This window comes from Chelon labrosus, assembly GCF_963514085.1.
Source record: "Chelon labrosus genome assembly, chromosome: 7".
Taxonomy (NCBI): Eukaryota; Metazoa; Chordata; class Actinopteri; order Mugiliformes; family Mugilidae; genus Chelon; species Chelon labrosus.
This window is the reverse complement of record NC_140343.1, coordinates 28,656,317-28,670,629: the sequence shown is the minus strand read 5'-3', so window position 1 is coordinate 28,670,629 and position 14,313 is coordinate 28,656,317. Positions and strand designations below refer to the sequence as shown.

The following is a 14,313-nucleotide window of genomic DNA, read 5'->3' as shown; positions in this document are numbered from 1 at the left end:
AAAATATATAGAAAATAAGGCAACAAAAAAATACCAAATAAAAACGTCTAAGAATTAGAATTTTTCTGAGCATAATGTACACTTCCCATGTACGTTCATGTACGGTCAAAATGACAGATTGCCTTCAGATTTTTCCATCACCGTTTTAAAGGCGACGGATTCTAGGGGCCCATGATTGAGGGGGGCCCAGAGAGGCCCCTAATGATGATGAAATTATGATACAGAAAAAATAATGACACTAAGTTATTAACTAACATATAATCGCAAATGTTTTATTTTCAATGTCCTGGTAACAATAACTTTATTTGTTTTGGAAACATCAACGCCTGCAGCCCCCCCCCCCCCCCCCCCCCCCATTTATGTAAAATGGTTCAGTCCGACTGCATCAGCTGCAGGTAGCGCACCGGCGGTTTGTCACACAGCGCCACAGGGTGAGAGAGCGTTCAGTAAACTAAAAATGATAAAAAACTATTTGAGGTCCACAATGTCTCAGGAAAGACTTTGCAGTCTTGCCATGCTGTCAATTGAGAGTCAGTTGGCTAGAAAGCTGGACTTCAAAGACCTGATAAGTGATTTTGCACGTGAGAAGGCTCGGCATTGGGCTTTTGGTGAGAAAAGTTGAGCAAGGACCAGTGATTGAAAGGTTGCAAAAGGAAGCTTGACTCAGTTGGCAACGTTATTTGCCATTCTTTCATATATTAAGTTCTACTTAAATGATGAGAAATCATATATGGCCATTTTGTATTTTGATGGTGTTTTTGTTTTTGCTGAGATTTAGTTTCTCTCCACTGATTATAATTGCTATTTTTTCATGGAAGAGTTTATTTCCAATTTAAGAATCAGTGTTGCAGCAAATAAATGAATCAAAATGAATTCCATTGTATTCAGAGTGCTCAGTTCTTCCCCTACTGTACATGTCAACTGTCATGTTGTTCTTCTTTCACAAATATGGTAATGATAGTCAAAAATACCATTAAAATGCATAATTGTATGTAACATAGCATCAAAAAATTTCGCCGCTGTGTTGGGGGGCCCTGTAAAGATTCTTTTCATGGGGCCCAAAATCCCTAGCGGCGCCCCTGGCTAAACTATAATCCCACCTAGGGCACCAAAATGGTTAGAGCCACGTCTGCTTCTGGGACCTGATAGTTCATTTTTGTCCTCTGTGGAGGACATGGCTGTCATCTCACCAGCCAGATTTTATGGGAGCAAGAGAGGTAAATAGCTGAAAAATATACATTAATGATGGTTCTAAGGATATCCGATATGGTTTTGTTAGAGAGGGGTTTTAGCTATTCACATGCACAACATTTTAACCACAGAGCAGTACACTGGATGTACTGCTGGGAGTACATGACGAGGACATAGAGGGGATGACTCACTGCATCACAGACTATCTCAACTTCTGTGCAGACGTGGTCGCCCCCACCAAGACCATTCGGTATTACCCAAACAACAAACCATGGGTAACACAGGGAGTCAAGGCTGTCCTCAACCAGAAGAAGGCCTTCAGGACCAAAGACAAGGAGGAGATGAAAGCAGCACAGAGGGAGGTGAAACGATGCCTGAGGGAAGCAAAAGACTGCTACAGGAGGAAAGTGGAGCAGAAGCTGAGGGAGAACAACATGAGGGACGTCTGGGAAGGTGTCAGAACCATCACAGGACACAAAGCAAGGACCAGTACAGAGGGGGGAAGTGTAGAGAGAGCCAACAACATGAACATCTTTTTCAACAGGTTCAGTGAATACACTCCACTCCCCACCGTCACTGCAGCCTGCCCTTGGGAGCTGGACAGCCCCCCTACCCACCTACCCTCCTCACAGCCCCCTCCCTGCTTCATGGCTGAAGCAGTGTGGGGTGAACTGAGGAAGCTCCGGCCCTAAAAGGCAGCAGGACCCAACATGGTGAATAATACAATTATTAATGGTTTGTTATGTGTTGCTTAAAGTTGCCTTTGAGATATTTCTAGTTATCGTCAGGTGTAACAGGAAAAAGTACACTGTTCAGTTTATGGTGGCTCAATTTATCTACTGCCTCAGAAAAACGTACCCATAAATTGGGGCATGTTGAGCCATCACACATGTTTTTTAGTTTTTAGTTTTCAAGTCAAATTAGTTTAGTTTCCAAGTCATATTTTCATTGCCTTTTGTCGCATGCATTCTTATAATCTTATCATTAAGGATCATCATTTGCATCACAGATTGCTTTTGTAGGGTACAACCATTAGAATTAATAACCTGCGAGTCCTCATACCAATTTTTTTTTTTGATATTCCTTTTTTTATAATGTAAAAGGTAACACAGTGGAGTGCCAGCTTATAAAGGTGATGGATGGATTTTGTATTTTTAATTTGTTGTTAATGTTAGTGAACTACTGAGCCTGGAGAACATCCCAGTCTTTGGTCCTGTCTATAGTGCTTAATGGATTTGGCATGTTTTATGTGTTAAAATGTCTTAGTTTTAAGTAAACAGCTAAACAGCATGTCCTCCTTCTTTCTTCTCTCTCCTCTCTCGCATCCTCCACTTTCTTTTCTCTGGCACAGAGCTCTTGCCCTCTAATTTCCTATCTACTACTATGCAATTCTGTGCTATTACTATGTAGAATGTTTACTGCTGTGTGTGTCCTCCTCCCCCCCCCCCCCCCCCCACCACCTTCCCCCCTCTTCCCCCCTCTTCTTGTGAGTATCTCTGGCCTGGAGTTGTGCGTTTCCTGTAGAGCTCCATACTACATCTGTTGTCGTGGTCTCATCAGCCTGCCCAGTCCTCATGGAATCCTGCAGTTATCCACTCCTACCTGAATGAACAATTCTCCAACCTGCCTATGATTCCTCTTACATTTTCAAACTGTCATGTAACATCATCAGTTTGTATCATAAGATTCCACATGTACGCTTTAGTCAGATATGTGTATCTATGACAGATGTATGTTTATCTTGCTGTTCTCTTCTCCTCTCTCTTTGCTATTCTCTTCTCTCTTTCTTCTGTCTGTACCCGGCTGGCCTTAGGCAGATGGGTCCCTCCATATGAGCTGGGTTCTGCTCGAGGTTTCTTCCTGTTAAAAGGGAGTTTTTCCTTGCCACCGTCGCCTTCAGGCTTGCTCTGGGGGTTTCAGGCCGGGTTTTTGTAAAGCGTCTTGAGACGGTTTGTATTGTTATTGACGCTATATAAATAAAATTGAATTGAATTGAACTGAACTACATTACATTAGTGATTATATTGTGGGACAGCTTAATTTTCAAAAAACAGACAGAGTCAAACTATCAAAGAGAAAATTAAGAAAAAAAAAAAAACAATACGCTTTCTCAGTACCTGATAATAACGTCCATTGCGCAAATTAAAGACTTTCAAACACAGCCGATAGATATGCTAAAAATGTCATCTCAGTGGTCACCCTGACAACTACAAATAAAGTGAGCAAACAGCCATAGTCATGGTGTCCTCTTGCATGAACTTTGACACAGCATTTCAACAATATGACGGAGAGATGCCAAAAACGTTTGAAGCATTCACAAAATTAATAAATGTCACTGAAATTGGAACAACAAAAAGACCAAGCAAACAATACATTTCACGTGGATTTAAAACATTATAAAAATATTATTCGACATAAATTCTGTTCAATACTTTTTTTAGTTAAAAACTCTAAATCACAAAGAAAGTTATAAGCTTAAGTTCTACTAAATTTAATTCCTGTTGTGGATGTATGTGCATCCTTTTGTGTCTTATTTTTACATGTCAAATAAGGTCTGCATCTTTTAATTAACAGATGCTAACAACAAAAATGAGATTTTCAGTAAACACTTTGAATGCTTGTGTCCGAACTGATATATCTGAAGAGGTCAAGGTCAGGTGACCCTAACTTTTCATCCTCTGATACAGGCCCTATCAACACCAAACCCAAACTCGTTTGAATCTGAAAGATTAATAGGTTATCCATCAAAGCAGAACATTCAAACATGCCAGGGGTCATAATTTCATGACATCCCAACTGGAAGGGGTTTGGTCAGCATAAATGTTTCCTTTAAAAGGCTGCCTGTAACTGCAGACTTTCACAGCCCCATCAGCCATGAGAGCAGTTGTGCTTGCCCTGACACTGGCCTTCGTGGGTGAGTATGAGTCTGTTCTTGTGAACATGTTCCACTTTTTACAAATGTAGTTTTGATCACTATTTGAAAAATAATCTGGACTTTGTAGCAGGTAGTATGAGGATGGTATGAACATTAGCAGAAACAGAAATGGCCATTTAACATGCATATTGTAACTTTACTTTAAGTTTACTTGAGTTTTGTAACTTTAGGGGTGTTTACCTTAAAAAGAATTTTAATAAATGCTTTCACATTTTATTTAAGTCTGGAGCATTATATTATATTATATTATATTATATTATATTATATTATTAATATAAGGCTTTGACATTTCATGAAACTTAAAATGTCATCTGAAGATCTTATTTTATCTAGTTCCAATTAAATCAAATAAATATCCGGTGATGTAGGTTAAATCAAGTCTATTTAGGGGCAATGGCACAAGATGGACATGAAGGATGAAATAATTATTGCAAGGACTTTTAATTTTGTACATTGTATGTATCACCGTAACTTGGCCAGGCAACCTCCGAATGGCATGACATGGGCCACATGAGATTAAGTAACAAATCCTTTTATGTTAACAATTTGAGGAGCTAGGGGGTGCTAAAAGCTTGTTTATTGGGCCTAAAAACCTGTCAGATGTCTGTCTCTGCATGGAAGCATGGTGAGGATGCAGAGACAACACATAAAAATGACTTTTTTTCATTCAGTTTCTTATTGAATAATTAATTACTTTTAAATTCAATTTCAGCTGGCCAGACTCAACATTTTGGTAAGTTCAATACTTCACTGTAATTTGAAGTGCCATTAAATGCCAAGTTAAATAAAATCTTTTATAAATTAAGGTTCATATCATGTCATATAGTCAGAAGGTAGAATACTTCACACTGACATTTTTTCTTACAGCCCCTGATTTTGCCGCCGGTAAAACATTTGTCTACAAGTATGAGGCATTGCTCCTGGGGGGTCTGTCAGAGGAAGGTTTGGCGAGAGCCGGACTCAAAGTCAGCAGCAAAGTTCTCATCAGCGCTGCAGCTGAAAACAAATACCTGCTGAAGGTGCCAATCCAAATCATGTGCAAGCAACAAACATTTAACTTTTTGAAATGCAAAGATAAGATAGGATAAGACAATCCTATGACAATGTATCCCACAGTGGAGGAATTTACAGTGTTGCATCAGCAGACAGTGCACACAGGAGATAAAAAAGTGAACATTAAATAAGTACAAAAAAATGAATACAATAGTAGTTGTACATATAAATATTTCATATGATAATAAAGATATGTAAACATAATTTATAAGTTCATGCACAGATTTTAAAGCATTTAACCTTTTTGAAATGCAAACTACATGAAATTAATCTCTTTTTTTTTTTTTTTTAATATTATAGCTTGTGGAACCTGAGCTCTATGAGTACATTGGTGTTTGGCCCAAGGATCCTTTAATCCCAGCAACCAAGCTGACCTCAGCCCTGGCAGCTCAGCTTGTGACTCCCATCAAGTTTGAATATGCTAACGGTGTGGTAGGAAAAATATTCGTCCCTGAAGGAGTCTCAACAATGGTGCTGAACATCCATAGAGGCATCCTGAATATCCTTCAGCTCAACATCAAGAAGACTCAGAATGTGTACGAGCTGCAGGAGGTTTGTTAAAGATCCTAGCTCTGATTACTAATCTTTGGCAGGATGTTAAATCTCCCTCTGTCTAATAGGCTGGAACTCAGGGAGTGTGCAAGACCCTCTATGCCATCAGTGAGGATGAAAAGGCTGAACGTATCCTTCTGACAAAGACCAGGGACATGAACCAATGTCAGGAAAAGATCATCAAGGATATCGGGTTGGCGTACACAGAGAAATGTGCCAAGTGTCAGCAGGTAGTTTCAAACACGTTCTGTGCCATTCATACATCTGTGAAGCGGAATAAGCTAGCAAAAACATGGTTTGTCTTCACAGGATTCCAAAAACCTGAGAGGTGCAACGTCATACAATTACATCTTGAAGCCAGTTGCTAGTGGCATCCTTATCCTGGAGGTAGCTGTGAATGAGGTGATCCAGTTCTCACCATTTGCTGAGTTGAACGGAGCTGCTCAGATGGAAACCAAGTATGCCAATAGATAGTGGAAATGTAAAAAATTGAGTATTTTGATTTAATAGATCTGCCATTTAACTTCTTTTCAAATTTCAAATTACTTTCAAGGCAATCATTGGTCTTCCTTGAGATTCAGAGAGCTCCCATTGCACCCATTGAGGCTCAGTATATTCATCGAGGATCTCTTAAGTACGAGTTCTCCACTGAGCTTCTTCAGACACCCATTCAGCTAATAAAGATCAACAATGCACAGGCCCAGGTACTGTTCCAGACCACTGGCAAAGATCGATGAAGTCGTGAACAAAGCCATATTTAACAATATCTCCTTCAATCTTGTGTTCTTAGATTGTGGATGTCCTGAATCACCTGGTTACCCACAATGTGGAGAGAGTCCATGAGGATGCCCCTCTGAAGTTTATGGAATTAATTCAGCTCCTCCGTGCAGCCCGCTTTGAAGACCTGGAAATGACCTGGAGCCAATACAAAAGGATCCCTGCCCACAGGTGGCTTTTAGTGTTTTCGTGACTTTTTGATTTGGCTAAAAAAAAAGTTTATAGTTTCACATACTTTCTTTTTGGGTTTTTTTCAGACAGTGGATCTTGGATGTCATCCCAGCTATTGGAGCTCCTGCTGCTCTGCGATTCATCATGGAGAAATTCCTGTCAGATGACATAACTGTTGCTGAAGCAGCTCAGGCTTTGATTGCATCTGTTCACATGGTGACAGCAGACACAGAGGCCATTAAGCTGATTAAGGTGGGTAAGCTAAAACACAAAGCAAGTCACTTTGTCTGTAAAAAGAATGGAGGTATAAAACAGTTGTGATATTTGCATCATTCTAGTCCCTTGCAGTCAATAGCAAAGTAATGGAGAACCCAGTTCTGCGTGAGATTGTCCTCCTTGGGTATGGCACCATGATTTCCAAACACTGCGTTGAGTTGGCTGTCTGCCCGGCTGAGCTCATAAAGGTGATTTAACCTTGTTCTTGTTTATGTTGCTTCAAGTCTTGTGCAAATTTCTGGATGAGAAAAGTGGATCTCAATGCCTTATTTCCTCCAACAGCCCATCCAGGACCTTCTTACCGAGGCTGTTACCAAGGACGAGACAGAGGACATCATTCTGCTTCTGAAGGTTTTGGGAAATGCTGGACATCCTGCTAGCCTCAAGCCAATCACAAAGATCCTGCCCATACATGGTACTGCAGCTGCAGCTCTGCCAGTGAGAGTTCATGTTAAAGCAATCATGGCCCTGAGGAACATTGCAAAGAAGGAGCCCAGAATGGTAAATTCTCTGCGCAAATAGTATTTCAAACTGTTTTAGTTGTTCACACAGAACTCCATATTGATTTTCATTTTTATTTTTTTGAAATTAGGTCCAGGCACTGGCTCTTCAACTCTACATGGATAAGGTTCTTCACCCAGAGCTTCGTATGATCGCATGCATTGTACTGTTTGAGACGATGCCTCCAATGGGTTTGGTGACAACTGTTGCTAACATTGTAAAGACAGAAGAGAATCTGCAGGTGGCAAGCTTCACCTACTCTCATATGAAATCCCTAACCAGGAGCACAGCAGCTATCCATGCCTCAGTGTAAGAGCACTCACAATTCATCATCAAGGCTTTCTGTGTGAATATATCCATGTTTACTCAGCTCTTTTATGCTATTATTGCAGTGCTACAGCTTGCAACATTGCTGTTAAACTCTTGAGCCCAAGGCTGGACAGACTCAGCTTACGTTTCAGCAAAGCCATCCATATGGACGTCTACAACAGTAAGGCCTGTTCTATCTGGTTTAAGTTTAATTTTTGCTGTAGCAATAACTAACTGCATTTCAATAACCTCTTTGTCAGATCCCTTGATGCTTGGTGCTGCTGCTAATGCTTTCTACATCAACGATGCTGCCACCATTCTGCCCAGATCAGTTGTAGCTAAGGCCAGTGCCTACATTTCTGGAGCTGCTGCCGACGTTCTGGAGGTAAAGGGAAATAAAAAGCAGGCCACATATTGAATATATTTTTGGAAAGTGATTTGTTTGACCCTGGTAATTTTTCCTAGGTTGGAGTGAGAACTGAGGGACTGCAGGAGGCTCTTCTGAAGAACCCTGCGCTCATTGACAATGCTGACAGGATCACCAAGATGAAGCGTGTCATTAAGGCTGTAAGTCAAACCATCGAGTCACAAATGCAAAGTGAGATATTATACTATCCCACATGATTAAACCCACATGTTTACTCTGTCCACAGCTCTCTCACTGGAGGTCTCTGACCACCACCCAACCTCTGGCGTCTGCCTACATTAAGTTCTTTGGACAAGAAATTGCCTTCGCCAACATTGACAAAGCCTTGGTTGATCAAGCAGTTGCGGTATGAGTCAAACCATAACAACCCATCAGTATCAATTTTATTGTGGTTTTGTATAACTTGGTAATGATGGTATATTGCATTCTTCCGCTACAGCTCGCTACTGGACCCTCTGTTCAGGCATTAGGCAGAAATTCTATCAAGACTCTGCTGTCTGGAGCTTTCTTCCACTTTGCTAAGCCTCTGCTCATTACTGAGATGCGTCGCATTCTGCCAACTGCTGCTGGTCTTCCAATGGAGCTCAGTCTGTACACTGCTGCTGTGGCTGCGGCAGGTGTCAAAGGTGAGTAAGAGTTTAGCTTGTTACAGCTTCAGCCTATTCCAGTTATTTAACTTAGTTTGGACTGTTAAAAATACCATAGTAATCTATATGAAATATGTTCTTTGCAAACTTCTACAAGCTTTATTTCAAGGAAAAAGGAAAACATGTGCTTGTATAATATGTGACATAAAGACATTTCATTGTGTACCCAAGCTCATTAAAAGTATTGTGCTAAGAGGTGACCCATGGGATAATTTGTTTCCTCAGTCCAAGCAACAACAGTACCAGCTCTGCCAGAAAACTTCCATTTCGCTCAGCTCCTAAAGACAGACATACAGCTTGAGACCGAGATCACACCAAGGTGGGAACAAAGTGTGATGCTAAAATACAAAACAATCGCAAAAAAAGAATTTGAATTATTTACATTTAAAATGTAACATAAAAATGTCCTCTTTTTCTAGTGTTGCTGTGAACACATTTGCCGTTATGGGTGTAAACACTGCTGTACTCCAGGCTGCCCTGCTATCAAGAGCTAAACTCAACTCCCTTGTGCCAGTTAAAATCGCTGCAAGACTTGACATCAACGAGGGACACTTTAAGATCGAAGCTCTTCCTGTTTCTGTGCCTGAAAACACTGCAGTTGTTCAGTAAGCCTAGCATTTTAACTCACTGTGTATGCCTGAAATTTTACATCATTTGTTAACTTTAAAGCCTACATGATTATGTCCTTGTTTCTCTACAACAGTGTTGAGACTCTTGCTGTTGCAAGAAATATTGAGGAACCTGCTGCTGCAAGAATCATTCCTATCATCCCTGCCAAAGTCTCAATCTCAAGGGAGATTCTCACATCTACGATTACTTCTGCTGCTAGTGTGGTGAGTTTTAATGGGGTTTTTTTTATAGCTACATAGTAGAAAAACAGTATATATTATATTTATCATATAATTACTGTTTTTGTCCTTGTAGTCAAAATCTTCAGAGATCATGCCAGAGGAAGTTGCCAAGCCCATTATCAAACACAGAGTGGCTCAGCTTAACAAGAAGTACTGTGCTAAAGCTGTGGGTGTTGGACTGAAGGCCTGTGTCAAGGTTGCCTCAGAAAATGCTGCTTTCATCAGGGACATTGCTCTGTACAAACTGGCAGGAAGGCATTCTGTTGCCCTGTCTTTCAAACCAAGTAAGAACTAAGGAAACCATTTTGCATATTTTGGAGAAATACTGTCATTAATGGTATTAATTAATGATCATTTCAGTTGAAGGTGAAGCCGTTGAGAGATTGGAGATGGAGGTACAAGTTGGACCAAAGGCTGCAGAAAAGCTTATTAAACAGATTAACCTAAGTGAAGAAGAAATCCTTGAAGGAAGACCAGTTTTGACGAAGCTGAAGAAAATACTGGCTCCTGGTCTGAAGAATGGCTCCTTGGCTTCTTCCTCTAGTGCCAGCAGCTCTCGCTCAAGCCGTTCCAAGTCATCTTCTGCTCTTCACAGCTCCTCATCTAGTTCAAGCCGCAGGGCCATTGATGCAGCTGCACCACTCAGCAAACGTCGCAGCAGCAGCAGCAGCAGCAGCAGCAGAAGCAGCAGATTTAGCTCTTCCCAATCTGTCAGCAGATCTTCCAGCTCTGCATCAAGCATGGCATCCCTCTTCAGTGCTAGTTCAAGTTCTTCTCGTTCCAGTGCTCATGTCGCAAAGGTAAAAGTCTTAAATTATTTACTAAAGTTGAAAGGATGAATGTTATTACACGTCCATGTAGCCAGTGTGGTTGCTGATAAAAAAAAGTTTCTTCTCAACAGAGAGTGATACATGCACACAAGTTCCAAAAGAACCACAAGAACATGGTATGTTTGTATGGTGCTTCAAACAGTGACAGTCTTAACATACACTATATGAACGCCACAATTTTCCATGGTGACTTTGATATGGTACCAACTTCCATTTGTTACTGGTGTAGGCTCGCACCCCTCAGGCTGCCTCTGCAGTAGTTTCCAGAAGCAGGAGCAGTGCCTCAAGCTTTGAGGCCATCTACAGAAAGGTGAAATTGGGTCAACTAAAATAAATAAATACAACTTCATGAAATCTTCTTCACATGATTTAACCATAACTATACCAACAGAATAAATTCCTGGGCAGTGAAGCTGTTCCCACCTTTGCCATCATCTTCCGTGCCATTAGAGCTGACAACAAAATGCAGGGATACCAACTTGCTGCCTACTTGGACAAACCTACCGCCAGACTCCAGATCATTCTCGCTGCCTTAGCTGCTGACAACAACTGGAAACTCTGTGCTGATGGAGTTCTGCTTAGCAAGCATAAAGTCACAGTAAGACACCACCGTGCTTGTTACACAGGCCTTAAAGTACTACCCTTAAAACCATCTGCCTCACTATAATTTCTGCTGTTTCACAGGCTAAAGTGGCCTGGGGAGTAGAATGCAAGCAGTACGATACCATGATCACAGCTGAAACTGGTCTTGTTGGTCCAAGCCCTGCAGCTCGTCTGAGAGTGGCCTGGAATGAACTACCATCTGCTCTTAAACGCTATGCAAAGATGTATGAAACTTACACACTGCCTTTAGCCTAGTCACATCCACAATAGACCACAAATAATGTCTGATAATCTTTTACAGATTGTACAGCTACATTCCATATGACTTGCTGGCTGGTTTGATTCAAGGAAAGGATGAAAACAGCGCCAAGCAGCTCTCATTCACTGTGGTTGCAACATCTGAAAGGACCCTTGACCTTATTTGGAAAACACCAACAGTATGAAAACGAGTCAAGTTATCCTCCAAGAAATGTAAAGTCATATCATTTTTTTCTTGTAACTGACAATTGCTGCCCCTACAGCGTACTGTCTATAAGATGGCTTTGCACCTTCCCATCACCCTGCCACTTGAAGAAATCAAAGGTCTCACCCCTTTCGATGGCATCCTTGAAAAAATCCACTACTTGTTTGCAAAGGCTGGAGCAGGTAACAGTGATTTTACTGTTTAAAATGTTATACTCTGGCAGGGACCTTTTTTCCTGTGAGCCAAGGATTAAAAAATTTTTTTTTCTTCTCAGCTGAATGTAGCTTAATTGGAGAAACGCTGACCACATTCAACAACAGACGATACAAGAACGAGATACCCTTGTCTTGCTATCAGATTCTGGCACAGGATTGCACAGATGAGATGAAATTCATGGTTCTCCTGAAGAAAGATCACATCAAACAGAACCACATCAATGTGAAAATTGCTGACATGTGAGTGTTTATAACCAAAAAGGAAACTCTTTTTTTATCTACAGACACAACTTAATAATGATTTCACCTCTGCAATTATAGAGATATCGACCTGTACCCAAAGAACAGTGACGTGGTCGTGAAGGTTAATGGGATGGCAATACCCATCAGCAACCTGCCATACCAGCACCCCACAGGTTTCTATACACCATCTCTATCTTGGCAAAATAGTTTACTTTAATAAAACTGCAAGATTTTATTTATGATGGCGATAATCACAGTGTCAGTTTTGTTACCACAGCAACATTTGATTTTAAATTCATGCTGTAAGATTTAACTTCTTTTTGCAGCCAATATCCAGGTCAGACCAAAGGGTGAAGGCATCGCTATGTACGCACCTAGCCATGGTCTTCATGAAGTCTACTTTGACAATAACTCATGGAAGGTGAGGTATCAATTATGACATTAAAAGAGTGACCTCAGGGGAACGAAAGAAAGAGCTGACAGTTTTAATATATTTGACAAATATGTCAAAAGCTGGGCGGCACAGTAGCGAGGTGGTTAGCACCGATGCCTGACAGCGAGAAGGTCCCGGGTTCGAATCCATGGGCCGACTGGGCCTTTCTGTGTGGAGTTTGCATGTTCTCACTGTGTCTGCGTGGGTTCTCTCCGGGTACTCCAGCTTCCTCCCACCATCCAAAGACATGCTAGTTAGGTTCATTGGTGATTCTAAATTGGCCGTAGGTGTGCATGTGTGTGTGACCTGTCCAGGGTTGTACCCCGTCTCTCGCCCGATGACAGCTGGGATAGGCTCCAGCAGACCCCACGACCCTTCACAGGAGCAAGCGGTTACAGAAGATGAATGAATGAATGAATGCCAAAAGTTGCTGTTTTGTGATTAATGTGATTTTGTGTTGTAGATTAAAGTTGTGGACTGGATGAAGGGGAAGACATGTGGACTGTGTGGAAAGGCTGATGGGGAGATCAGACAGGAGTACCGCACACCCAACGGACGCCTGACCAAGAATGCAGTCAGCTTTGCTCATTCCTGGATTCTGCCAGCTGAGAGCTGCAGGGACACCACTGGTGAGACACAACAAGAGCCCCATCCTCTTTTTGACTAACATCGCTTAAACTTAGACTTAGACAGCCTTTATTCATCCAATAAATAAATAAGAAATAAAGGAAATTGCTTGGTCATATCAGTGATAAAGTGAGTTAAGTTTTTTCATCCACCAGAAACTTATTTATCAAACCGGTTCTCTTACAGAGTGCCGTATGAAGCTTGAATCTGTGCAGCTAGAGAAACAGGTACACATGCATGGTCAAGAGTCCAGATGCTTCTCTGTTGAGCCTGTCCTTCGCTGTCTGCCTGGCTGCTTCCCTCTAAAGACCACCAGTGTCACTGTTGGCTTCCACTGTCTGCCTGCTGGTGAGTCTGCAAAAAAAAATTACAAAAACAAACCTAGCTGGTTCAAGTGATTGAACAAGAAAATATGGAGAAAAATACGTAGTTCCTAATTCCTCTGCTCCCTCCACTTGTGTAGATTCCATCCAGAGTCGCCTTGAGAGTATAAGCAACATTTATCAAAACAGCGTGGACCTGAAGGAAACAGCAGAGGCTCACCTTGCCTGCAGCTGCACCGCTCAGTGTGCTTAATAACACATCTTGTATGTCATTTTAAATAGACTGCATCTGAAGCCGAAAGTCAAGCATAGTGAATTGAATGCATTTTGAAAGGAAACTGATTACTCTATCATGATTCATAACATTTAATATATGCCAGAGAGATAATACACTGTCTGGCCAAAAAAAAAAAAAACCTCACCACCTGGATTTAACTAAGCAAATAGGTACGAGCCTCCTATTGGATAATTACTGCATGGGTGATTATTTTTCAGCTGGCAAAAAGTTATTTAACTCCAACTGATGCAATGAGTAGCTTCTCATTTCTTAAACAACCATGTCTAAAGACACATCCTGTGGTCGTGGAAAAGATGTTAGTCTGTTTGAGAAGGGTCAAATCATTGGCATGCATCAAGCAGAGAAAACATCTAAGAAGATTGTAGAAACTACTAAAACTGGATTAAGAACCGTCCAACGCATTATTAGAAACTGGAAGGATAGTGGGGAACCATCGTCTTCGAGGAAGAAATGTGGTCGGAATAAAATCATGATTGATCGTGATTGGTGATCACTTGGTGACATCAAATTGAAGAAAAACAACAGTAGGACTCAGAGCTATGTTTAATAGGGAAAGTAAGAGCATTTCCACATGTGAAGGGAACATGA

The 14,313-nt window shown here is 41.2% G+C and overlaps 1 protein-coding gene across 1 annotated transcript; it reads left to right on the top strand.

Moving 5' to 3' along the window:
* Positions 1–4,065: 4,065 nt before the first annotated feature.
* LOC311490328 (vitellogenin-1-like) lies at positions 4,066–14,144 on the top strand (the record flags this gene model as incomplete). Its single annotated transcript, XM_084547767.1, has 34 exons — positions 4,066–4,105; positions 4,839–4,859; positions 4,994–5,145; positions 5,480–5,731; positions 5,800–5,961; positions 6,041–6,189; positions 6,285–6,435; positions 6,522–6,679; positions 6,766–6,931; positions 7,018–7,143; positions 7,238–7,456; positions 7,548–7,765; positions 7,849–7,946; positions 8,026–8,150; positions 8,231–8,332; positions 8,419–8,538; positions 8,632–8,818; positions 9,065–9,158; positions 9,259–9,444; positions 9,543–9,672; positions 9,764–9,974; positions 10,051–10,490; positions 10,592–10,636; positions 10,750–10,830; positions 10,912–11,118; positions 11,205–11,347; positions 11,425–11,560; positions 11,645–11,768; positions 11,861–12,041; positions 12,123–12,217; positions 12,371–12,465; positions 12,941–13,106; positions 13,291–13,452; positions 13,568–14,144. The coding sequence occupies 34 exons, from the start codon at positions 4,066–4,068 to the stop codon at positions 13,678–13,680; spliced, it is 5,055 nt and encodes a 1,684-aa protein (XP_084403893.1). The 3' UTR covers positions 13,681–14,144.
* Positions 14,145–14,313: the final 169 nt, after the last annotated feature.